Here is a 23,797-nt window from a genome sequence, read left to right on the forward strand (position 1 = left end):
TGCTGGTGTCTCCCTGACATTTCTTTGTGAACCAACTAGGTTTTCTAGTTTGCTAGGCTAGGCCCAGGTCCCCAGGTACCTTTGCATAAGATTTACCAACAGTGAGCACTGAGCCCCTCTCCACTGGCAGGTCCTTCCTTTCTTGGGCAGGAGTTGCTTAGGCTCAGTTTCCCCACAAACTGAAGCTGTAACAGGGAGCCAGAAACCCTGCCAATACCTGAACTAGGTGGTTATGGGCTTCAGTGATACCTTGGTCAATATCCAGACTACACTCTGACTGAGGGCCCTTCTTCATCCTGGTCCCCTCTTCACACAAGGATCTGGGCCACTTTTCCCACCATGCTTGCCTCTACCTAACTTCTAATTTGATTTAAGCTCAGGGTTAACCAGATACTCTTAGGTAAGTGTACATTCCCTCCAAATAGGATCTCTGTATCCCCACATATCAACACATTACTGCTGAGAAAGCCTCCAGATGGCTTTGCTGCCTTGTGCTCACCTGTTCACACATGCCCCAGCTACAAGGCATGGGTGGCACCCTTGAACAGTCCCTAAGATGTAAGATAAATATATGTATGCAGAGACAAGTTGAAATGTTTCTAGCACTGTTAATCCATACCTTGGACCCCTCAACCAGAAAGGCCAAACCTCAGTGTAGGGCACAGTTAGGGTACTTAGCCAGTGTTCACCTCCCTCCAAGCATTTCATATACTATGTGCAGGAACAATGGTGTTCTGGTCCTCTGAGGTTTCTGCCACATCCCACTCATGTTTTCTCTCGTTGAGATGATTTCCCCGTGCTGGGCCCCACTTTTGAGCTGGGGGAAATGATTTATCTGTACGTTCTTGCTCAAGTTTTACATGACCTCCACACCTTCCCGATAGGTGTTCCTCTAACTGGGTTGTAATTAGAACTGGGATCTATTTAATTTCTGACCATTTTCAAATCCTTCTTACAGTTTTAGCCCTATACAAGAATAAGAGGTGTGTACAAGCCCCTAATGTACTGTATGCACGGGTTGCTTGGCCAATAATTATGTCAGTGAATCTTGTATTAAAATACTTTAGACATTTGTAGAAGGGAATTCGTAGACTTTTCACTTATATACTAAAGGGGTTTTTTTTGTGCAGTTCTCATTGCAAAAATAAACATTTGTACTGAATATAAAGTTACCCTCCTGTGATTACTGATGTCTTTTTGAGTGTAGAATTGGAAAATGGAGGTGAATTGGGGTTTAGAGACAAGATTGTATAGTATGGAGTTCAATGAAGGGAAGTTCTCAGATGCCTATCAGCCAAAGAGCCAAGTCAGATGCTCAAGAGAGATCCTGGGAACACTTATGAGAGATAATTGATTTTATGGAGTATTAAAGAAACCAAAGTTAGCCAGGTGTGGTGGTGTTCACACTTAAATTACAACACTCAGGAGTGGTGGAGGCAGGAAAAATGTGAGTAGGTGGCCAGCCTGTTCCTCCTCCCTTAAAAAACAATACTAGTTAATCATGCGAGAAAAGAAAGGATAGTAAAGTCTAAGAACAATAAAGACGTGTAATTCTGCTCAAGTGCATTGTTTACTGAGGCCAAACAATTTATGGCCGTTTGCCACGGGTTTAATCATCCTTGGGTAGAATAAATAATACTGTTTTGAGTCCTGTTTGATAAAGCGTGTAACAGAAGTATAGAAAAGTGAGGAGCCTCGTCCACTAAATGCTGAGAGTGACTTGATAAGCTGGGCGGTTGTGGTACACGCCTTTAATGCCAGGAGAGGCAGCTGACCGTGAGTTCAGGGCCAGCCAGGTCTACAAGAACTAGTTCCAGGACAGGCCCAAAAGCTACAGAGAAACCCTGTCTCAAAAAAACAGAAAATGAAAAAGTGACTTGATAGACAATGCTCCAAGATGGTAAATGTATAACTAGCCACTTAGAAGGGAGTGTGGCCCAGCTTGTAGCATGCTTGCCTAGCATATCTTACATATGAAAGAGGTTCTAGGTTCAGTTGCAGCATCACACAAGCCAGAGGTGCATCCCTGTAACACTCAGGAACAAGCAGGGAGGATCAGAAGTTCCTGGTCATTCTCTAAATTGAAACCAGCTCTAGGGTCTATAGGACCCTGTCCCCTAAGACTAGTCACTTAGGCATCTGTGGCTTCTCAGGAGGCTAAAGCACAAGAGGATTATAAGATCTTGTCTCTCTGGGTGGTGGTGGCACACTCTGGAGGTAGAGGCAGGCAGATCTTTGTGAATTTGAGGCTACAGAGTGAGTTCCAGGACAGGCTCCAAAGCTACACAGAAACACTCGGGGGGAAAAAAAGAACTTGTCTCAAAAATTTGGGTACAGATCGTCTATGCCTTATAATCTCATAAAGCCAGAAGAGGAGGAGATTGTAAGCCACCCTAAAATACATAATTGCAAGAGTCAGTCTAGAAACAAAAAATAATAATAAATAGTAATTCCCCCCCTTTATTGAAAATATATTCTTTTTCAGTAAAGGGGGGTGGATAATTCCGATTATAATTTTCCCTTCCTCTACTCTTGGTTTTGCCCCATCTCCCCTCTCCTGGATCCACTTCCTTTCTGTCTCTCATTAGAAAAGAACAAATTTCTAAAACACTGAGGTTAGACAAGGCAACCTAGCAGAAGGAAAAAGCCCCAAGAGCAGGCATAAGAATTGGAAACCCTGGCCTGGCTATGGTGGCGCACGCCTTTAAGCCTAGCACTTGGGAGGCAGAGGCAGGTGAATCCCTGTGAGTTCGAGGACAGCCTGATCTACAAGAGCTAGTTCCAGGACAGCTAGGACTGTTACACAAGGAAACCCTGTCTCAGAAAAACAAAAAACAAAACAAATCAGAGACCCAGCTGGGGCTGTGGTGGCACATGGCCTTTAATCCCAGCACTTGTGAGGCAGAGGCAGAGAAATCTATTAGTTCAAGGCCAGCCTGATCTACAAAGGAAGTTCTGGGACAGTGAGGGCCACACAGACTCAAAAAACCAAACGAACAAGAAAAAAAAATTGTTTACACACTCAGAAGTCCCATAAAAATAGTAAGCTGAAAGCTATATACCTGGAAAACCTGGGCAGACTTATGCAGGTCCTATGCTTCCTGCATCAGTCTCTGAGTTCAAATGAGAGCCTTGTTCTCCTGGTGTCCTCTATCCCCTCTGACTCCTTTCCACAGAGGAACCCCTGAGGAAGGGGTTCACTGAGCTCAGAGGAGGAATTTGATAGAGACCTCCCCTTTAGAGCTGTATGTTCCAAGGATTCTGTCATGCATCTGCTCCATGAGCTGCAGGAGGAAGCTTCTCTGATGATAACTGAATAAGGCATTGATAGCCTGCAGAGTACCTTCCCACGCCAAAGACACTATAATATAGGGGTGAAGGCTCCTTGCGAGCACCACCTCTGTTTCTCCATGTTCAGTGAGTTGTTTTAGCAACAGCCTGGATTGTTTGGGGATTCCCATAGGACCCCCAATACTGGAACCCCCATTGGTGACAAGAGATGGCCAGCTGGAATTTCGTATCCCCTATTTTTAGGAGACCTCATTAGAATCACCTTATATTTTAGGGTGTTTTTCACTGCACTAGGTTTCCATACCATCCCTTAAATGCCCAATTCCAGCTATCCCCCATTTCCTCTCAACCCTGTTTCCCCTCCCCACCTGATCCTCCTGTTCCAATCCCCACGTATCCCCACATGAAACCTATTCTAAAATCCCTCGCAGGGAGATCCATGTTTCCCCCTAGTTCCTTTCTCTGTACCTAACCTTTCTGGGTCTACAGATTGTAGGCTGGTTATCATTTATTTAATGATTGATTCCCACATTTAAATGAATTCATACCATATTTATCTTTCTAAGTCTGGGTTAGCTCAAGGTGATTTTTTTTCCTGGTTCCATTCATTTGCCTACAAATTTCATGCCTGCAATTTTTTTTTAAACGACTGAGTAATAGCAATCAAGTTTTTTGGTTTTTTGTTTGTTTGATTGATTGATTTTCGAAACAGGGTTTCTCTGTAGTTTTTGGTGCCTGTCCTGGAACTAGCTCTTGTAGACCAGGCTGGCCTTGAACTCACAGAGATCTGCCTGCCTCTGCCTCCTGAGTGCTAGGGTTAAAGGCATGTGCCACCACCGTCTGGCCAGCAATCAAGTTTTTTAAGGCTAAGGGTGAAGCTCCCTGCTGAAGTGCTTACCCTGCACGAGCAAAAGCTCTGGACTCTGTTACTAGTACCACAGTAACAGAAGCAGCTACGGAAGTGCATCTTTCTAAATAACCAGTATTTCTCTGATACCTAAATAACGACCAGAAGAAATCTGAAATCTTGTCAGTGGCCTCAGTGTTGAATGAAGCACAGATTGCTGCTTTTGTGTTGTCCTAGGTTGCTGCTAAGCCAGATATACGACTCCAGGCAAAATGACCTCATCCCCGAATTTCAGGTTCGTAATCTAATGTGAGAATATGATAATGCTACCTAAAGTACCAGGGTTTCTATAAGGGTTAAATAATGGGTGTTCCTAAAATAGTCAAGGATCTTGAGAAAGGTTGCAAAAGAAGCTAGCCTCTTGATAGATACGACTCATACCGGGTACTGCCCTGCTTCCTCTTTGAAGCAGAGCCCCAGTGACCCAATCTGCCCAGGCTAGCTCCAGCTTCCAGTTCTCCGGGAGGCAGGGTCTGCCCATGGTTGTCTGCCACCTACAGAGCCTGCGCCTCAACACCCGCTGTTTAACACCTAGGCCTCACCTGTCGTTTAGAAATCAGTGGCCACTGCTATCCAATCACAGTCGTGTAGATCGACGGACTTTCTAAGCCAACGAAAGAAGAGGACACGGCGGGGTTGGAACCAGGTAAAGCACTGGTGGGTACATTCAGACCAGGTCAAGGGAATGACTCGCCCTCTCGCTTGGGAAGTATTGGGAAGTACAAGGGGAGACGACTCCTGCCCACACCTGCCTACTACTCCCAGCTATATAACGTTGTCAGGCCTTCCGCTTCTGGATTTGTTCCACACTCATGTTTCCGGCCCCTTTCCAGCTCCAGAACAAATTTCAGTTCTTGGGTCTGGCCTTTACCCAAGCCATCAAGCCCAGCCTCCGTCTTTCTCATCCAAATACAGACTCCGCCTAATTCCTCCTCCACCTTCATAAACCACGCCCTTCACCCTTGCGGGGCGTCGGGACTAAATTGGGTCTACCCACCCTGGACGTGCCTCGTCCCTTCGCTCAAGGCTCCACCCACCCCACAGGGCGCTTGCCTCTGTTCCTCCAGGCTTCACCTCTCCTTTCTTTAGAGTCTTGCCAGTTCCTGGTTTTGTTTGTTTGTTGTTCGTTTGCTTTTTAATGTAGCCCTGACCGGTCTAGGACTTGCTAAGTAAAGCGGCTGCCCTCGAACTCAGAGATCTGTCTGTTTCTGCTTCCCGAGGGCTGAGATTAAAGCACCGAGGGGTGCACCTGCTGCAGCATGAGGGTGAACAGAGGACAAGTTGTAAGGGTCAGGTCTCTCCTTCCACTGTGTGGTTCCCTGGGATCAAACTTGGGTGGCCCTTACCTGCTGAATCATCTCCAGGCTCTGGACACTGCGACACTGCCGCCTGCTACGGGAATCATTTTAATCCCCTGTTCCATTCAAGATGTCCCAGGGCGCCGCCCACAGTCCCTCTTTCTCCCCAAGTTCCTCCCCAACCACAGAAACCAGGTCCTCTTAGGCTCCACCCCCTCATCCTTAAGTGTCTCATCCGGCCCAGGTAGTTCACCTGCCACTTCGGAGTGAGTCATGTGCGGTGGCAGTCTTTGCCCCAGCGGGTCACCTGCTTCCTCAGCGGGTCCCGCAGCGCTGGACAGCACAGTGGGATCCCAAAACAAAGGCGGTGGGCCCCCGGGGCCAGCACCCCCGGCTCAGTCTTCCGTCCAGGACTCTGTCGTCGTCCCCGAGCGCGAAGATATGCCGGAGTTTGTGGTGACGGCGCTGTTGGCGCCCTCACGCCTCTCGCTGAAGTTGCTGCGAGCTTTAGTGATGAGCCTGGTGTATTTGGCTGCCTTGGTGGCCGCGGTCGTCTACAGCTGCATCGCGCTCACCAACGTACTGTGCCACCCCCGCAGGGGCTGTCGCGGCCGCCAGCGGTTGTCGGCGCCGGACTGCCTAAGAGACCCCACGCTGGGCCAGCACTGCTTTCTGACCCTTAGGGTGAGTGCCTCATGGAGGCAGGTTTCGTGGGGTGGATGCAGAATGAAGAAAGGGGGTTGAAACGTCGAATCCAAATCGATCTCGGGGCTCATCTAGGAAGGAAGTTCCCTTACCTTCCTCAGTTCTTACTTAGATTGGGCCCTCCTGCAGAGTTCGGGTCTGCGGCTTCACTATGTCTCTGCTGGTCGTGGAAACGGGCCCCTCATGCTGTTTCTGCATGGTTTCCCAGAGAACTGGTACGTCTGGGTCCCTGGGTTCTGGTGCTCCCTGGACTAGGTAGAGTTCTGACCACGGTTTACTTAGGAAATGGGAACCAACGGGGTTGAGTAGCCATGGGGGTGCAGAGCATATGAAGTCCACATGGGGTGCAAAGGGATCTAGATGCTGGCCCAGGGGGCGCTGGTTATCCCTCTGAAGAGATTGAACAAGAGGGTTGCTGAAGGGGAGGTGGCCTTGGGCCTCTCTGCCTGGGATTCTCCCATTTCCTTCCTAAGAAGTCCAGAGCAGAAATGTGGGGTGACTCAAGGTATCTGCCAGGTATAGGAGGTACATCCTGCAGGCGGCTGACTCAACTCCAAACTCCCTCACCGGGCAGGTTCTCCTGGCGCCACCAGCTTCGGGAGTTTCAGAGCTGTTTCCATGTGGTAGCTGTCGACCTGCGTGGTTATGGCCCCTCTGACGCTCCAAAGGATGTGGATTGTTATACTATTGACCTGCTGTTGGCTGATATCAAGGATGTCATTCTAGGCCTGGGTATGAGTCAGTGCCCAACTCAGGAGAGGCCTCTCCCCTCCCCCTCATCTCCTCATCTTTGCCCCTTTTGGGACCCACTCCCATAAGTCTGCCTCACCCTGCTACATCTTACACCATCGTGTCTGTGCCCTCTACTCCCTCAGGGTACTCCAAGTGCATCCTTGTGAGCCATGACTGGGGGGCTGTCCTTGCCTGGAATTTCTCCATCTACTTCCCGTCTCTAGTGGAGCGGATGGTTGTGGTCAGTGGACCTCCTATGTCGGTGTTCCAAGGTGCGTTGGGAGTGTTGGGATATGCCTCAATGCCAGGGTACGTATCTGGGACCTATCACCATGTCAGGGATTGAAATCAATGAGAATACCCTTAGGAACAACCCACCTTTTTTCTTGAGCACTTCCAGGTTGGAGGTGAGTCTAACAAAATGCTTTAGACTACGGCTGGAGTATATGGACATTTGTTTAGTATATTAGAGGGCCTGGATGTAATCTCCAACGTTTTGAAAGAGAGAGAAGAAGGGAGGGAAAGAGAGAGAGAGGAGGGAGAGAAGGCCCAGTCAGGAGTGTTTCTGATTTTGCATTTTGTTTTATTTTATAGTATTTACGCATATAAAAAGATAACTTGTTGCTAGAGCCTAAATCTAAGCACGAAATTAATTCAATCTTCTTGTACACTTTCTACACATAAACTGAAAGTAATTAACACAATAATTTTAGCAATTTTGTAAATGAAGGAAGTTTGTGGAGCTGGCTATACTAACATACACCTATTACTGGCGGGGGCGGGGGCTGGAAAGAGAGCTCAGTAGTGAAGAACACTTGCTGTTCAAAGAATCCAAGCGCACACCTTTAATCCTAACACTCGGGAGGCAGAGGCAGGCAGATCTCTGTGAGTTCGAGGCCAGCCTGGTCTGTGGAGCTAGTTCCAAGGGTATACAAAAATACCCAGTCTCAAAAAAACAAAAAAGAAAAAAACTGGGGGATGAGGGTGGTCAACTCCTGCCTGCCAGTTGCCTATGATAAACTTGCAGGTGTCACTTTACAAGGCTCTTGAGCTTACAAAAGTGCTGTTAGCTTCATGTTCCAGCAGAGGGAAACTGAGGCAAAGGCAACGATATTGTCTCTTCAACCCCCTTCTCTCTTTTTTTCTGAGAAAGGAGTCACACTATGCTTAGCCGGCATGGAGCTTGCTATGAGCCAGACTGGTCTCAGACTCATAGAGAGACATTTGCCTCTGCCTCCTAAATGCTGGACTCAATGCCTGTGCCTCTACACTCAGCACTGATGTCTTTCTTTTGACAGCAGAGACACAGGCAACTCATCAACCATACCACAACAGAATCAGGTGCCCTCTCTGGCCACCTAATGTCTTTTGTCACTTGGCCTTTATTGGTTAGATGGTGTGGGGGGAAGGGGAGGTAACAGAATCTAGCACATCAAGATTGCTAATCACATACTACTCTACACTGAACTACACCCCATACCTTACCTGAAATAGCACTGTAATCTTTACTGTGTTGGGTATCTGTCTCCTTCTACCCCTTTCTGCAGGAGCCTGGTATGCAGTAGGTGCTCAATAAATGTTTACTGGGTGAAGCAGGTGTCCAGGCCTAAGCAGGGGAAGCCTGCAGGTATCTCTGTGGGCACTCAGGAGCTGCAGAGAAAGGCACTCCATTCTTTTTTGTTTCTTGGTTTGTTTTTGCTTTTTCGAGGCAGGGTTTTCTGCATAGCCCTGACTGTCCTGGAACTTGTGCTGTAGACCAGGCTGGCCTTGAACTCAGAGATTCACCTGGTTTTGCCTCCTGAGTGCTGGGATTAAAGGTGTGCGTTACCACCACCTGTTCTTTTTTAATGAGTTATTTTTGTTATCTTTCTCTGTTTCTCTCTCTCTCTCTCTCTCTCTCTCTCTCTCTCTCTCTCTCTCTCTCTCTCTCTCTCGTGTGTGTGTGTGTGTGTGTGTGTGTGTGTGCTATGGAGGCCAGAAGAGGGCATTAGATTCCATGGAACTACAGTTACAGGCCACCCAATATGAGTACTAGGAAATAAACTTAGGGCCTCTGGGAAAGCAGCAAGTACTTCTAAACACTGAGCCATGGCTCCAGCTTTGCCTGTTCTGCAGCTGTAGAGACAGCTTGGCAGGTCAGTACCTGGCCAGAGTGTTCGCAGTACCTGACTAGCATCTTCACAGACAGACCAGCAGTAGTGGTGCTCTAGACGTCTGTGTGCCTGAGCTGGGTGCGTAAGGATATAGGATCACAGGGCTATCTCAAGCCCAGACCTCACATCTTTTACATTCTTCCCAGAATACTCAACCCGTCACATTGGCCAGTTATTCCGATCAAACTACATGTTCCTGTTCCAGCTCCCCTGGCTGCCAGAGACGCTATTGTCTTTGTCCGACTTCCAGGTGCAGTGAGGGCTGAGGTCTAGGAATTGGGGATAGCAGATTGGGGTTGAGAAGGCCGGACACTGAAACCGGCACTCTACTGTGTACACCCAGATTCTAAAAGCCGTTTTCACCGACCGCAAGACGGGCATCCCGCGTCTCACCCCTTGTGAACTTGAAGCTTTCCTTTATTACTTCTCACAACCTGGAGGCCTCACTGGGCCCATCAACTACTATAGGAACGTGTTCAGGTAAGGCTACACCCAAGAGAGAAGCTCAGGAGAGTGCCACCCCCTCCCTTGAAAAACCGAGGGTAGCCATTTATCTTTCTAATTGTCTATCTTGGCCACAGGAACTTCCCCCTGGAGCCCCAAGAACTGTCCACGCCCACGCTGCTGCTGTGGGGGGAGAAAGACCACACCTTACAGCAGGGGCTTGTGGGAGCCATTGGTAGTCGCTTTGTGCCGGGTCGGCTGGAAAACCACATCCTGCCAGGCAGTGGACATTGGATTCCACAGAGCCATCCTCAGGAGATGCATCAGTACATGTGGGCCTTCTTGCAAGACCTGCTGGATGAGTAGCCCCTGCTCCCCAGCCCAACAGATACATGATACATGTGGGATTACATACCCACGTCCTTGTGTACCTGAGAGTCTGTGCAGTGTGTGCACAGAATGGACTCCCAGCTCACCCACAGCAAATGGCTCCTGCGTTGCACACAAAAAGCAACTATGGGTGCCCTGCCTCACACATAGCATAGGTGTTTGCATGTGTGAGAAACCACTTGGACTCTGGCAGCCAGGAATGCTTCTCCCTTATGGAGTTAGTTGATGGGACTCACCTTTCCAAAGTGTTCCTTCCTCAGTCGCTTCACAAACCACAAATTCTAACTTTTCTATCTGGTTTTCTACCTCCAGTCTGCAGCTTAGGGCTTATTCAAAGTGCATGCAATTTATTTCTTTTTGTTTTTGGAGACAGAATTTCTCTGTGTAGCCCTGGCTGTCCAGGAACTCACTTCGTAGAGCAGGTTGATCTTGAACTCAAACATTTACCTGCCTCTGCCTCTGGAGTGCTGAGATTAAAGGCATGCATCGTCACCACTGGCTGTATCCAGTTTCTTCCTAACGTACAGGGATACTTCAATTTAAATGTTAATTAGTAAAAATGAAGTTTCATTTGCTATGAAAAATACAGTGTCTCTGGGAAGGTGACTTAGGGGGTAAGAGTATTCGTTGATGTCGTGGAGGATATGAGTTCAGTTCTTAGCACTCATATGGGGTTTCACAACCATCTGTAAAGGCATGTCCTAGGGAGCTGATACCCTCTTCTGGCATCCCTGAGCCACAGGCATGCACATGGTGCATACATACATTCAAGCCAAACACTCATACACATAAAAAAAATTTAATGAAGAAAAAAAAATTTTCAGGACAGGGTTTCTCTGTGAAGCCTCCACTGTCCTAGATCTCACTCTGTAGACCAGGCTGGCCTCCAACTCACAGACACCCACCTGGCTCTGCCTCCTGAGTGCTGGGATTAAAGGCGTGTGCCACTGCTGCCCAGCAAGAAATACACTGTATTTTAAAAATACAGTGCCTTGGTCACAACAACTGCGTTTTAAGTGCCATATCACCTAAGCACAGAACGTTGTATCAGACTCTTTCAGTCTTTAAGAAAGATGTCCAGTAGATGAGGACACTTGCCACCAAGCCTGACGGTCTGACTTCAACTGAATGTTGAATGCATGTGGTTGTGCACTGGGCAGCTGGTGAAGACGCTTTGTGCTGAGCACCAAATCAACGTAATCACGGTTGGTGACAACAAGAAACCAGGGGAATGGGTAGGCCTCGAGACTGAGGAGGAGGGAAAGCCAGGTACAGTGGTTGGTTGCAGTTGTGTAGTGGTTAAGGGCTATGGCAAAGACTCTCAGGCCAAGGACGTCATGGAAGGATTTAAATGGAGGAAAAAATAAATACAACTTTTAGCTCATTTTCTCAAAAAATAAACAAATAAATAAGAACAACAGAGAGTAAGGTGCCCCCTGCTGGCTTCTAATCACCTCACCAAGAATGAACCCTTGTGTAGGAGAACAGGAGAGTGCTCCACTGCTTCCCAGCTAACCCAGGGCAGCTCCCAATGATCCCTCACCATCATGACCAAATTCAAGGCAGGCTCTCTTCTCATCCTGTCTCAGATCCTCAGGGAAGTATCTCTGGGCTCTGTTAGAAAGCCTGGGATGCTAGACTCGGCACAAGAAGTCCCCAGCTCACTGCGTGGCCATCTGGGAGCACGTGATGGTGCTTGCCACTAGGCCTGATGACCTGATGACCTCAATCCCCGAGGCTCACCCGATGGAAGGTCAGACCTGACTCTCCCCGCCCCCGCCCCCCACAGACACACACACTATACTAAATATATATATTTCATCTGGGATCCATCTGGGATCTGAGGCCTCCAGCTCTTATTATCTTCTCTTCCAAACTGCCATTTTTTGTTATTCATAAATGAGGCCAGTGTTGAGCTGGAGATTTTTTCCCCCAAAGCCTCCTGAGTACTGGGGTTACAGGTGTATGCCCTCATATATGACTTGGCCAAAATTCTGTTGAGTGTCTATAGGCCTGTGGACCCAGCCCCCAAATGATGGGGTTACAAATGGAGGGTGAAGGTCAGGCATGGTGGGTGGTGCAAGCCTATAATCTCAGTACAGTGGAGGCTGTGGAAAATGATCATAGGTTCGAGGCCAACCTGAGCTTCAGAGTGAGCCTGAAACCAGCTTAGGCTACAGAACAAAACCCAGTCTTAGAAAAATAAAATAATTATAGACCAAGTGTGGAGGTGGGTCATCGGCTCCGGGGTGGTCATAGTAATCATAATATTATTTCTATTACTTAATCTTTTATAATTAATTAATTAGCTGACTATTTATTTAGAGACAGGGTCTCACTGTATAGCCTAGAATTTGCTATGTAGACCAGGCTGATTGGGAACCCACAGAGATCAGTTGCTCCTGGCTCACTAGTACTTGGATTAAAGGCATATAGTACCATGTCTAGCTGCTTATTATGTTGTTGTTGTTTTTAATTTTTATTTATTTATTTTGAGACAAGATCTCGCCGTATAGCCCTAGCTGGCCTCAAACCCACAGAGCTCTACCTGTCACTGCCTCCTAAGGACTGGAATCAAAGGCGTGTACCCCACTCTCTCTTTTTTAAAATTGCATTTTATTTCTTTATTTCATGTGCATTTGTGCGTGTGTGTGCGCACGCGCGCCTGTGTGTACATGGGATGTCAGAGGACATCTTGCAGGAGTTGGTTATTTCTGTCTGCTAGGTGGGTCCTGGGACCAGAATGCAGATCATCAGGCTTGGTGATCAGGCATCTTTGCCCACCCAACCATCCTACCTGCCTGCCTTCTTGTTTTTTAAAATTACATTTATTTATTGTGTGTGTGGTGCTAGAGCTACAATGCTTGTTGAGGAAGTCAGAAGTCAGCTTGCAAAAGTCCCTCCTCTTCTACTGTGTGGGTCCCAGGGATTAAGTCAGGACATCAGGCTGCAGCCAGCACCTTTACCAGATGTGCTATCCTGAGGGCCCCCACTGCCCTGGCTTTTGCTCATCCTCTGGAAACAATATCACCTGTAGCACGAGGGCTTGGGAAACCTGAAAAAATGCTTTCTATTTTGGAAATGAGCCTGCCTAAGCAGAGCCCCCTGTACGGCCATCATTCTCAGAGACATGCTTATACCGACTCCCGCCACTGTTGTCAGTTCCGGGCATAGATCGTGAGTCATAGAATGGACCATCATGGAATTCTGGAGTTCGCAGATGGGGAGAGATTAAGAGGCTATGTCAGTGAGTGACAGAATTCAGATAAGGCCTCCCTGAGGAGCCACACGAGGAGGCAAGCCCTGATGAACTTTTCCCAGGAATGGGAAACAGTTCCTAGGAAGGTCTGAGGAGGGAATGAGCTCTGGACATTGGAATAACAGGCTAGTCACTCCCAGACCATCAGGGGCTGCAAGCTGACTGATCGTCAAAGAAAGCCGAGCGATGTCCCCCGCCCTCCCCCCGCCCCGCAGAGGAGGTACATGGCTTGCATTTTAAAGAGCTGCCTGTGGCGGCTGGACAGTTCATGCAAGAATGAACAGGGGGAACAGGAAAGGACTTTTTCAGACTGCAGAGCGGGGGGACCCTTAGGGCCCGGCCTACACACACTATAGAGTGGAACCAAGTCCTGCCTCCCTGCAGGTCAGGAGGAGGGGCTCTCAGAGCCTAGAGTGGAGGTCTGGGACAAGAAAATCTGTAAGCTGGATGAGAATCGACACCAAGGTGGTGGTCCACTGATGGTTGCCAGGGTGACAGGAGAAGGGTTGATGGTTGACCAGAACGAGGTAGCGGTTGTCTGGGTGACTAGAGAGGCCCAGGCAAAGGCTGACCAGAGGCCTTGGACAGTTGCTGGGACGGTTGCCAGGGTAACCAGAAGGCTCTGCCTTCTGTCAGTCCATCCTAGTCAGTCTTCCCTACCCCCACCCCACCCCATTCCACCCCATGTGCAATTGTAGAGAGGGAGTGGGAGCCTGGCAGAGTAAAAGTCTTCTAAGGGACCATATTCATTGGTCAGAGTCCTCTGACCAAGGTTGGTCTTCCCCAGCCTGAATCAATCAATCGAGGAGCCAATTTCTTCTGACCTGGGGACCTAGCATAAACCTTGCTTTGAGCGGGAGTGGAGGGCTGGGTTCCAAACCAGGTTCTCTAAGCCCTTGCCTTCAGCCCCCTTTCCACCATCCATCCATCCACCCACCCACTCACTCGTCCATCCATTCATTCATTCATCTGTTCATTAGTTCATGCATCTCAGGTCGAACACTGTCAGTCAGAGGAGACAAAGTTAGACAGGGACAGAGACGTGGCAAGAATGTGATCTGGCCCCGTGTAGTAAGGAGTGGGGCAGGGATAGTGACCTGGTAGGAGGAAGCGAAGGAAGATTGCCTGGAAGGGGCCAGTTTAAGAGTGAACACATGCTGCTCCACTTTAAGTAACCCCCTCACCTTCGCTGATTTATCGTTTCTTCCATTCTTCAGGCCAGTGTGGGCTAAAATGACACAGGGTTATAAGAAACTTCAAACTACCAGCAAGGAAGAAGATTGGACAAATTTGTGCGTGGAACTTTATTTGGGGGCAAGTAAGGGGGTCAGATAGAATGGAGGCAGACAGAGAGGGTAAGGCAGGCTGAACTGAGATGACCGTGGTTAAGTCTAGGCAAAGGGAGACAGATGTACAGGGAAGGCACTGAGGCATGTCTAATCTAAGAGAGGTGGATTCTTGGGACAGGGTTCTAGAAACATCTTATGGGTTCAAGGACAGGGATAGCCTTAGCATGCACAGGGGGAGGATGAGGAGGTGAAATACTGGAGCTGGGACATCTTCCCAGAGCAAAGAGGACCCCGGTATCTAGGGAGAGAGAAAGAATCAGGCTAGTGTGCACGTTCCCCCACCCCAGCTATGGAAGCAAGACAAAGGTGTCAAAAGAAGCCTGGTATAGACTGCGGTTTCAAAAGATGCTGAGTGATGGAGGGTAAGGACCAAGTATGCAGACTCCTGGAGGTCCCAGAGAGCTGTTTTCCCCCATATTGAGAAGGGGGAAAGCTGGACAGAGCTGGGTACCCTGAGGGAGGCTAAGCGGCAGGGCGGGGGGGGGGGCTGGCCAGAGGTCTTGGAACCTTCCTGTACTGAGTGGGTAGGCAGAGGATGGGGAAACATTGGGAGCCTCTGATGAGGCATGGGAAAGAAAATACATCTTCAGAGCCTAGAAACAGGCATTTATGTACACGGGCCAGCTATAGTGATCCAAATTGGGAAGGGCCCAAGAACTAATGTCTTTCTCTCTTCCAAAATCATCTCTGTCAGTGCCTCCCTTTGTCCAAGCTTACAGAAAAGATAAAACAGACAAGGGAAGGAATGAGATGGGCAGGTCTGGGAGTTGAGAGATGAGCATTGGCTGTTGTTAAGGAGGAGGGAGTAATTTATTCTATAGCCTTTTCCTGTGTATTTTATTTTTATTGTGTGTATATGTGCGCACACGTGCATATGGATGTATTCATGGTGTTAATACGAAGGCCAGAGGACAGCTTTGGGTTCTCTCTGTCCACCTTTATGTGAGCTCTGGGGATTGAATCCGTGAAGTCAGGCTTGTGCAGGAAGCATCTTTGCCTGCTGAGCCACCATCTTGCCAGTTCTTCACTTTTTAATTTTGCCATCTATCTATCTATCTATCTATCTATCTATCTATCTATCTATCTATCTATCTATCTTCTATCTATCTATCCATCCATCCATCCATCCATCCATCCATCCATCCATCTATCTATCTATCTATCTATCTATCTATCTATCTATCTATCTATCTATCTATCTATCTATCTTGCTCCTTGCGTCAGGATCTCTCTATGTAGCTTGTTCAGAGCACTCTTGAATTTTCTCTGTAGCTTAACCTGGCCTCAAACTCTCAGCCTCCACTTCCCAAACTCAGGGATCACAAGCATGCACACCATGCCCAGCTCCTCTAGGCTTTTTGAAGAATAAATATTCATTTCATTTTTGTTTATGTGTATGTTTGAGTTTATGCATATTCATGTCCATTTATGTGCACCTCATATGTGCAGACTTTTAAGAATTGTATCCTTTCTCTGAGTTTGAGTATAACGTGGTGTGCAGAGCGAGTTCCAGGACAGCCAGGGACACATAGAAAAATTCTGTCTCAAAAAACAAACAGCCGGGTGGTGGTGCCGCACGCCTTTAATCCCAGTACTCGGGAGGCAGAGGCAGGCAGACCTCTGTGAGTTTGAGGCCAGCCTGGTCTACAAGAACTAGTTCCAGAACAGGCTCCAAAACTACAGAGAAACCCTGTCTCAAAAAACAAACAAACAAACAAAACCCCCCACAAAAACCAAACATACAAACAAAAAAAACAACAAACAAAGCAAAAAATTGTATCCTTTAGTGTCTGGAGAGATGACTCAGTGGTTAGGAGCATGCATTACTCTTTTAGAGTACCTGAGTTTGATTCCCATACCCATGTCAAAAAACCACACCTTCTAATGATGTCACTCCCTTTGGGGGCCACTTTCTTTCAAACCACCACAGGGAGTGGGCTAGTCCTGAGGATGTACTCATTACTAGTCCAGCCTTCTGATTGGTTCAATTGACAGTTCATTAGGACTGAGGCGGGGTACCTAGTGACAGAGCCTTTGCCAAGTCTATGTGCAGCCTTCGATTCTAGCTCTAGCAGCCTACTAAATAAAAATTATTTTACCTCCTGAGCGCCAGGCTGTGTGGTAGTCAGTGGAGCTTCAGCACTGAGCAAGGCCAGGAACCCACAGAGCCCATGGTCTCATGGAGGAGCCAAGCAGGATCATGTAGAAGATGGGGCTTCTAATGGAGAAGGCTGTGGCAGCAGGAGCATGGGGGTCCCCCAAGAGAAAAGAAGATGGAATTTTTTATAATGATCTACTCAGCCTCTCACTAACATTCTCCAGTGGTTTCCATTATACTCGGCATAGAATCTCAGCGGCTTTGACCTCTTGGAACTCAGCCTTCTTGTTCCCTTGCTATCTCTACCCCAGAGCCCCTGCCTCCTTCTTCGACCAGAAATGCCTATTTACCGCTCCCTCTGCCTGGGATATCCTTCCCCAGGCTGCTGGCCTCCCCAGTTCACTTGGACTTTAAAATTTTCCTTTAATTCTCCCTCTTCAGCAAGTCCTCTTCACGCCATCTCTCCCTTCCTTGTGCCATATTTAACCGCCACATCTCAATAGGGTTTTGTTTTGTTGTTTTCTTTTCCCCTCTCAGTAGTAAGGACTGAACTTCAGGCCCCACAAATGCCAGGCAAATCTGCTACTGAGCTATATGCTACACCTTTTAATTTTGAAACAGGGTCTTATTAAAGTGTCCAGATTAGCCTTCCCAGTGCTGGGATTTCAGGTATGCATCACTATGGCTGGCTCCAATAGTTTTTAATGTCTTATTCATTTATTTATTTTTGGTTTTTTGAGACAGGGTTTCTCTGTGTAGCCCTGGCTGTCCTGGAACTCACTCTGTGGACCAGACTGACATGGAACTCACCAAGACCTGCCTATCTCTGCTTTCTGAGCACTGGGATTAAAGACGTGTACCACACCACCCAGCTTATTTATTTATTTATTTTTAATTATTGAATTTTTTATGTGTGTGTGTTTTGCCTTCCTGTCTGTAAGTGCACCACACCATGTAGGTGCCCTCCAGTGGAGACAGATCCCCTGGAACTGCAGTTGTAGGCAGTTGTGAGCTACTACATAGGTGATAGGAACCAAACTCAGGTTCTCTGCAAGAGCAGCATATACTATTAACTGCTGAGCAATTTTCCCCATGCTCCCTCTGATTTTTTTTTTTTAAGGTAGGGTCTCAATTGGCTGTCCTGAAACTTTATGTAGACCAGACAGGCCTTGAACTCACGGAGATCTGCCTGCTTCTGCTTCTGAAGTGCTGGAACTAAAGGTGTGAGCCGCCATCATGTGAGGCTCCTTTTTTTGTTTATATTTACATTTTGGGGATCAAACCCAAGGCCACATTTATGCTAGGCAAGTCTATCCCTCTGAGCCACATTCCTAGTTGTTTGTTATTTGGTTGTGTGTGTTAGTTATCAACTTTACACAAACTAGGGTTATCGTGGAAGAGGGAACAGCAATTTAGAAAATGCCTCCCTCGGGGCTGGAGAGATGGCTCAGAGGTTAAGAGCATTGCCTGCTCTTTCAAAGGTCCTGAGTTCAATTCCCAGCAACCACATGGTGGCTCACAACCATCTGTAATAGGGTCTGGTGCCCTCTTCTGGCCTGCAGGCATACACACAGACAGAATATTGTATATATAATAAATAATAAATATTAATAAAAAAGAAAATGCCTCCCTCGAGGGCTGGCGAGATGGCTTAACAGTTACAAGCACTGGCTGCTCTTCCAGAGGTCCTGAGTTCAATTCCCAGCACCCACATGGTGGCTCACAACCATCTGTAGTGAGATCTGACACCCTTTTCTGGCCTGCAGGCATACATGCAGACAGAACACTGTATTCATAATAAATAAATAAATATTAAAAAAAAGAAAATGCCTTCATCGGATTGACCTATGGGCAAGCCCGTAAGTCATTTTCTTGATTAATGATTGACATGGGATGGGAGGTGCCATCCCTGGGCAGCTGGTCTTGAGCTGTAGAGAAAAGCAGGCCAAACAAGCCATGTGGAGCAAGGCAGTGAGCAGCACCTCCATGACTTCTTCCGTTCCTGCCTCCAGGTTCCTGCCTTGGCTTTCTTGATGGATGGGCTGTGCTATGAGATGAAATAAACCCTTTCTTCTCAAGTTGCTTTTGGTTTTGATATTTTATCATATCAGTAGAAAGCAAAGTAAGATAGGATTTTTGGTGGTGGTGTTTTTGATACAGGGTATCACTCTGTAGGCCAGGCTACTCTTGAATTCACAGTCCTCCTGCTTCACCTGAGTGCCGTGGTTACAGGCATCTACCACTATGCCCAGCATCATTTATTGTTTGTTTGTTTGTTTGTGTCTGTCATGTTTCATCAGAGAACTGGCTCTGACTTGGGACACCTCCATCTACAACAGGGCCTGACACCAAGTAGGTTATTTATCAGGCTGGATGTGCTACTTGGAATCCTAGTACTTAGAAGGCTGAGGGAAGGAGGATTTCATGTTCAAGTCCAGTTTGGGTTACATATCAAGACTTTGTATTAAAAAACAAATGGGGCAGGCCTGTCAATGGTGGCGCACACCTTTAATCCCAGCACTTGAGAGGCAGAGGCAGGTGGATCTCTGTGAGTTTGAGGCCAGCCTAGTCTACAGAGTGAGTTCCAGGACAGTTAAACTGGTTACACGGAGAAAACTTGTCTCTAAAAAAAATCAAACCAGAAAACAAACAAACAAACAAACAAAACCCAAGAAAACAGGGGTCAGTGTGTATCTTAGTTGATACTATGTTTGCTTAGCCCATACAATGCCTTGGATTTGATTTCCAATGCTGCTTAGAATGTTGTATACCCACAATCCCAGCAGTTGGGTGGTAGAGGCAGGAGAGTCAGGAAATCAAAATCACCTTTGACTATCTAGTGAGTTAGTGAGTGACTTCAAGTCCAGTGTAGAATACTTGAGAACCTGTCTCAAAAATAAACAGACAGCTGGTAGAGTGGCTCAACAGGTAGACATACTTGCCACCAACCTGAGGACCTGGGTCTATCCCTAGATCTACGTGACAGGAGAGAACCAGCTTCTACAAGGTGTCCTTTGACCTCCACAAACATGTGGTACACACACTGTACAGGCATGCGCGCGCGCACACACACACACACACACACACACACACATCATTAATGCTTTAACATAATTAAGGAGGCCAAAGACATGGTCCAGTGGTTAAGAGCACTGGCTGCTCTTCTATAGGACCCAGGTTCATTTCCCAGCATTCCTATGGTAGCTCACAGCTCCAGTCCTAGGGGATCCCTTGTCTTTGTGTGGTTTTGGCTTTGTGGCTTTTTGAATGTACATGCAGTCAAAACACGCATGACAAATAGGAAAATAAAAGTAAAAAATTTAAGTGTAATTTTAAATAAAAGGGACAAGTAAGTAAACACAATTTAGTGAAAGAATGAAGAAAAGGAGGAGTATTGGGATGCCCCCCCCCCACCCCCCGCCACGTGAAGAGCTGTCCTGGGTGTGAGACTGGTGGTTCCCGCCCTGGAGACAGCCTGAAAAAGGCTCAAAAGGCTGCCAGGAGGGAGATGAAGCTGCTAAGGAGAGTGGTCATGCCATTTTAGGCAGTTTGGTAGTTCAGGCATCAGAGGATCCCAGGGAGGCTGTGTCAGCAGGCCTGGCTGGGTCCCCAGCCCACAAGTCCCGGAGTTTAGCCTTGCCACACATATCCAGGGAGCCCTTGCCTTTCTCCATGGCAATGGTACCCTTCCTGGGTGTGCGGTAGGAGGACCTCGCCGCGGATTCGATACAGAGGGCGGTTCTCGGACGAAAAGCTAAGGGCAAGTTCTCAGGTTCATGGTCCCTGTGCCTACAGCTGTGTCTTGGCCTGGTCCCATGTCCCAAGTCCCCAGGGACTGAGCTCATGGACGAGAAATGTAGTCCCTGGCCAAGGCGGCCAGCAGGGTCAAGGGAGGAGGCGCTTGCCCATCCACACCACACAGGTCTGAGCCGCCAAAGGCTGCAAAGCTGTGGGAACGGCCACTGTGCCACTCCTGTGCCCTTGGGACCCTGGAATCTTGAGCAATGCTTCCACCATAGCTCGAGAAAGGCAACGAGGATTTGCGGCAGAGGGAGATCCTCTTTCTGTCCAATTCCTCCTTTGTGGTCGCCTCTTCCTTTGGTCTCCACTCTCATATGTCAGCTTCGCCATTGTGTGCACTATTTCCTGTCTAACAGAAGCCCCTGGATCAACAAATTCCCTGGGTGCTTTTTGTGCGGGACGTCTCAGCACCCGTTAGAGCGTCCATTCTGAGAAAAAGTTTCCGTTCAGATGGCTCGGGAGAGAACAAGGCCTATCCGAGGGCTCTAGCTTTGCTCACTCTACACTCAGACCCTTCTCTGGATTCCACGATCCCTTAGATGGTTCTGAAGAGTGTGGTTTGGAACCACCATGACGAGTTTTACAGGCATCCTAACCCCTCCGGTTGCTTCCTGGGTTACCAAACCCTGCCCTATAACCCCCGCCCCCCGCACCCCCCCACTCATTGGCTGTTGGGGGCTCTTGGGAGTCTCATCTTTCATCCGAACCTCAGGAAACCCTCAATTTCCTGTGGGAAGGTCGTGGCTACAGAGGGAGATATAGACACCTCCCGCCTCTTCTGAACAAGGCTGAATCATGGGAATAGCTAAGGGGTGGGGAGAAGACCTCAGCTAGAGGGGAGGAGGGGCTTCCTGGAGAGGAATCCCTTTCTTTTTTAATTGCTTTTTTATCGTTAAAATGTGTATTCATCTTGTAGGGAGGGGGGCGTGAGTTCGGAGGTCGGTCAGATAATGACTTGCTAGAGTTGGTTGTTTCCTAACACATGGGGCCCAGGAGTTGAATTCTGGTTAGCAGGCTTGGTGTTGAGCACCTTCAGCCATTTATGTATTCATTTCAATATTGAGACATGGTCATACTACTCAGCCCTGGCTGGTCAGGAATTTGATATGAACACTTATGATTATGAACTCAAACTCATAGAGATCCACCTCCTCTACCTCTCAAGGGCTGGATGAAACTCGAACTCACAGAGATCTGCCTGTTCTTGCCTCCCGAGTGCTGGGATTAAAGGTATGTGGCCACCACTGCCTGACAATTAATTAATATTTTATGTATGAGTGCTCTGCATGCCAGAAGAGGATATCGGATTCTATTATAGATAAACCCTGCCTCGAAAAACCAAACCAAAACAGAACAAAAAACTGTGTCAATTCTGAAGTGTAGCTCTTCACACAGGATGTGGAAGGGCTCCGTTTTCTTTAAGGACCTGGCCACTGGGAGTTTGACGATGCTTCAACACAAGTTGGACTTGGTGTTTTCTTTTGGAGGGGAGAAGGGCACAGGAATGGGAAGTGAATGTGATTGAGATGCATTGTACAAAATTCCCAAATAATTAATAAAAATATTACTTTGGGGAAAAATAAAATCATTTGTTGTCAGTTCCTGATTGGAGAGGAAGCCAAAGGGTCCTCCCATCCCTGGCATAGAGAAAAGTCTGGGCCAGGACCAGAAAACTACAGGCCTGCTGGTTGAAGAAAGAGTTTGACATAGGATAGTGAAGGGTTTTTAAGAGTTATGGCCTAATGCCAGACCTAGTGACCTGAGTTTGATGCCCAGAACCCACACAGTAGAAAGAGAGGACTGACTTGCAGGTTGTTCTTTGACATATACACATGTGGCAAATGCATATGCATCACATCTCTTATACACAAAATAAATAAAATGCAAACCAGGCAGTGGTGGCCACGCCTTTAACCCCAGCACTCGGGAGGCAGAGGCAGGCAGATCTCTGTGAGTTTGAGGCCAGCCTCATCTACAGAGTGAGTTCCAGAACAGCCAGGGCTGTTACATAGAGAAACCCCATCTCAAAAAAACAAAACAAAACAAAAAAACCAAAAACTAAAACCAAACAAACAAATAAATAAATGCATTTTTAGATTTATCTTTTGTTAATGTTGATCATGTGTGTGTCTGTGTACAGATTTATGCACATGAGTACAATTGTCTTTGGAGGCAAAAGGAATCAGATTCTCTAGAGTTGGAGCTACAGGCAGTTGTGAACAGTCCAACATGGGCTATGGGAATCCAACTCAGGTCTCGAGAACAGTAGTGCTCTTAACCCCTGAGCCATCTCTCTAGTGCCAATAAGATATAACAGAAAATTGTTTTAAAAGGGAAGCTGCTAGAGAGGAATGAATGACAGGATGGGGAGGTAGGGCTGGAATTGCCTCCTGGGCCTATAGAGAGGAGGGGCTTGAGCTGCACCTGTCCAGACTGATTAGAGACACTGCTGAGTCAGCTGACAGCTTACTCAGCACACTGCGGAGAATCAGCCTGCCCTCCTTCTTATGCAACATTTTCCCCCTTTGTCCAGCCTCTACTCCTTCCTTACCCCTCCCCTGTAATCCACATGGCCTGAGATCAGTTCAGAACTGAGTTCTTAACGCTAAGGAAGTAGCTCATTGGTACAACCAGTTGCCTGGCATGCACCAGGTCCTGGGTTCCATCTTCGGAACTGCAGAACCAAACCTAATGATAAAGCAGGCAGAGCAGTACACACCTTCATTCCCAGTTCTCGGGAGACAGAGGCAGATGCGCCTCTGTGAGTTCAGAGACAGGCTGGTCTACCGAGTGAGTTTCAGGACAGCTAGGATTACAGTCTCAAAACACCAAAACCAAACAAAAACCTAATGGAAGCAACAGGGCTGGTGAGATGGCACAGTGGGTAAAGGCACTTGCCAGGCAAACCGGTGGGTGACCTGATTTCAATCCTCAGAACCCACACAAAGGAAGGGGAGAACCTACGTCACTAAGCTATCCTCCAACTCCACACTCGAGCCATGGAGTACAGGAACACACACACACAAACACACGCACGCACACACACACAAAATAAATGTAGTGATGATGTAACTCAGTAGAAGGCACTTGTCTGGCAAATATAAGGTCTTTTGGTAGATCCCCAGAACTTCCAAATTCTAAGTGAAAAAGAAAAGCCATGGTGTGGTGTGGTGTGGTGGTGCATGCCTTTAATCCCAGCAGTGAGGAAGCCAAAGGCAGGCAGCTCTCTAGAGGGTCTAGGTCAACTTGGCCTACATAGTGAGTTCCAGGCAACCCAATGGTACATATTGACACCTTGTCTCATCTCACAGCCACAAAAAAAGAAAGAAAAGCCAGTCAGAAAGTTCAGGATTCCATTTATATGGAATAC

General features: G+C 47.7%; 1 protein-coding gene across 1 annotated transcript; it reads left to right on the top strand.

Moving 5' to 3' along the window:
- The first annotated feature begins 5,716 nt into the window (after positions 1 to 5,716).
- On the top strand, positions 5,717 to 10,406 carry Ephx3 (epoxide hydrolase 3). The gene is made up of 7 exons (XM_075982105.1): positions 5,717 to 6,180; positions 6,331 to 6,416; positions 6,776 to 6,933; positions 7,077 to 7,205; positions 9,233 to 9,336; positions 9,430 to 9,566; positions 9,668 to 10,406. Exons 1-7 carry the CDS (start codon positions 5,770 to 5,772, stop codon positions 9,894 to 9,896), a joined length of 1,254 nt encoding a protein of 417 aa, XP_075838220.1. The 5' UTR covers positions 5,717 to 5,769; the 3' UTR covers positions 9,897 to 10,406.
- The last annotated feature ends 13,391 nt before the right edge of the window (positions 10,407 to 23,797 follow it).

This window comes from Microtus pennsylvanicus, chromosome 8 (assembly GCF_037038515.1).
Source record: "Microtus pennsylvanicus isolate mMicPen1 chromosome 8, mMicPen1.hap1, whole genome shotgun sequence".
Taxonomy (NCBI): Eukaryota; Metazoa; Chordata; class Mammalia; order Rodentia; family Cricetidae; genus Microtus; species Microtus pennsylvanicus.

What these genes read in the sequence shown, in the direction of transcription:
- Ephx3 (XM_075982105.1), top strand. Translation starts at nt 5,770, where the DNA reads ATGTGCGGTGGCAGTCTTTGCCCCAGCGGGTCACCTGCTTCCTCAGCG. An exon ending in ACTGCTTTCTGACCCTTAGG is followed by an intron (nt 6,181 to 6,330) that starts GTGAGTGCCTCA and finishes GCCCTCCTGCAG; the next exon opens with AGTTCGGGTCTGCGGCTTCA. An exon ending in GGATGTCATTCTAGGCCTGG is followed by an intron (nt 6,934 to 7,076) that starts GTATGAGTCAGT and finishes CTACTCCCTCAG; the next exon opens with GGTACTCCAAGTGCATCCTT.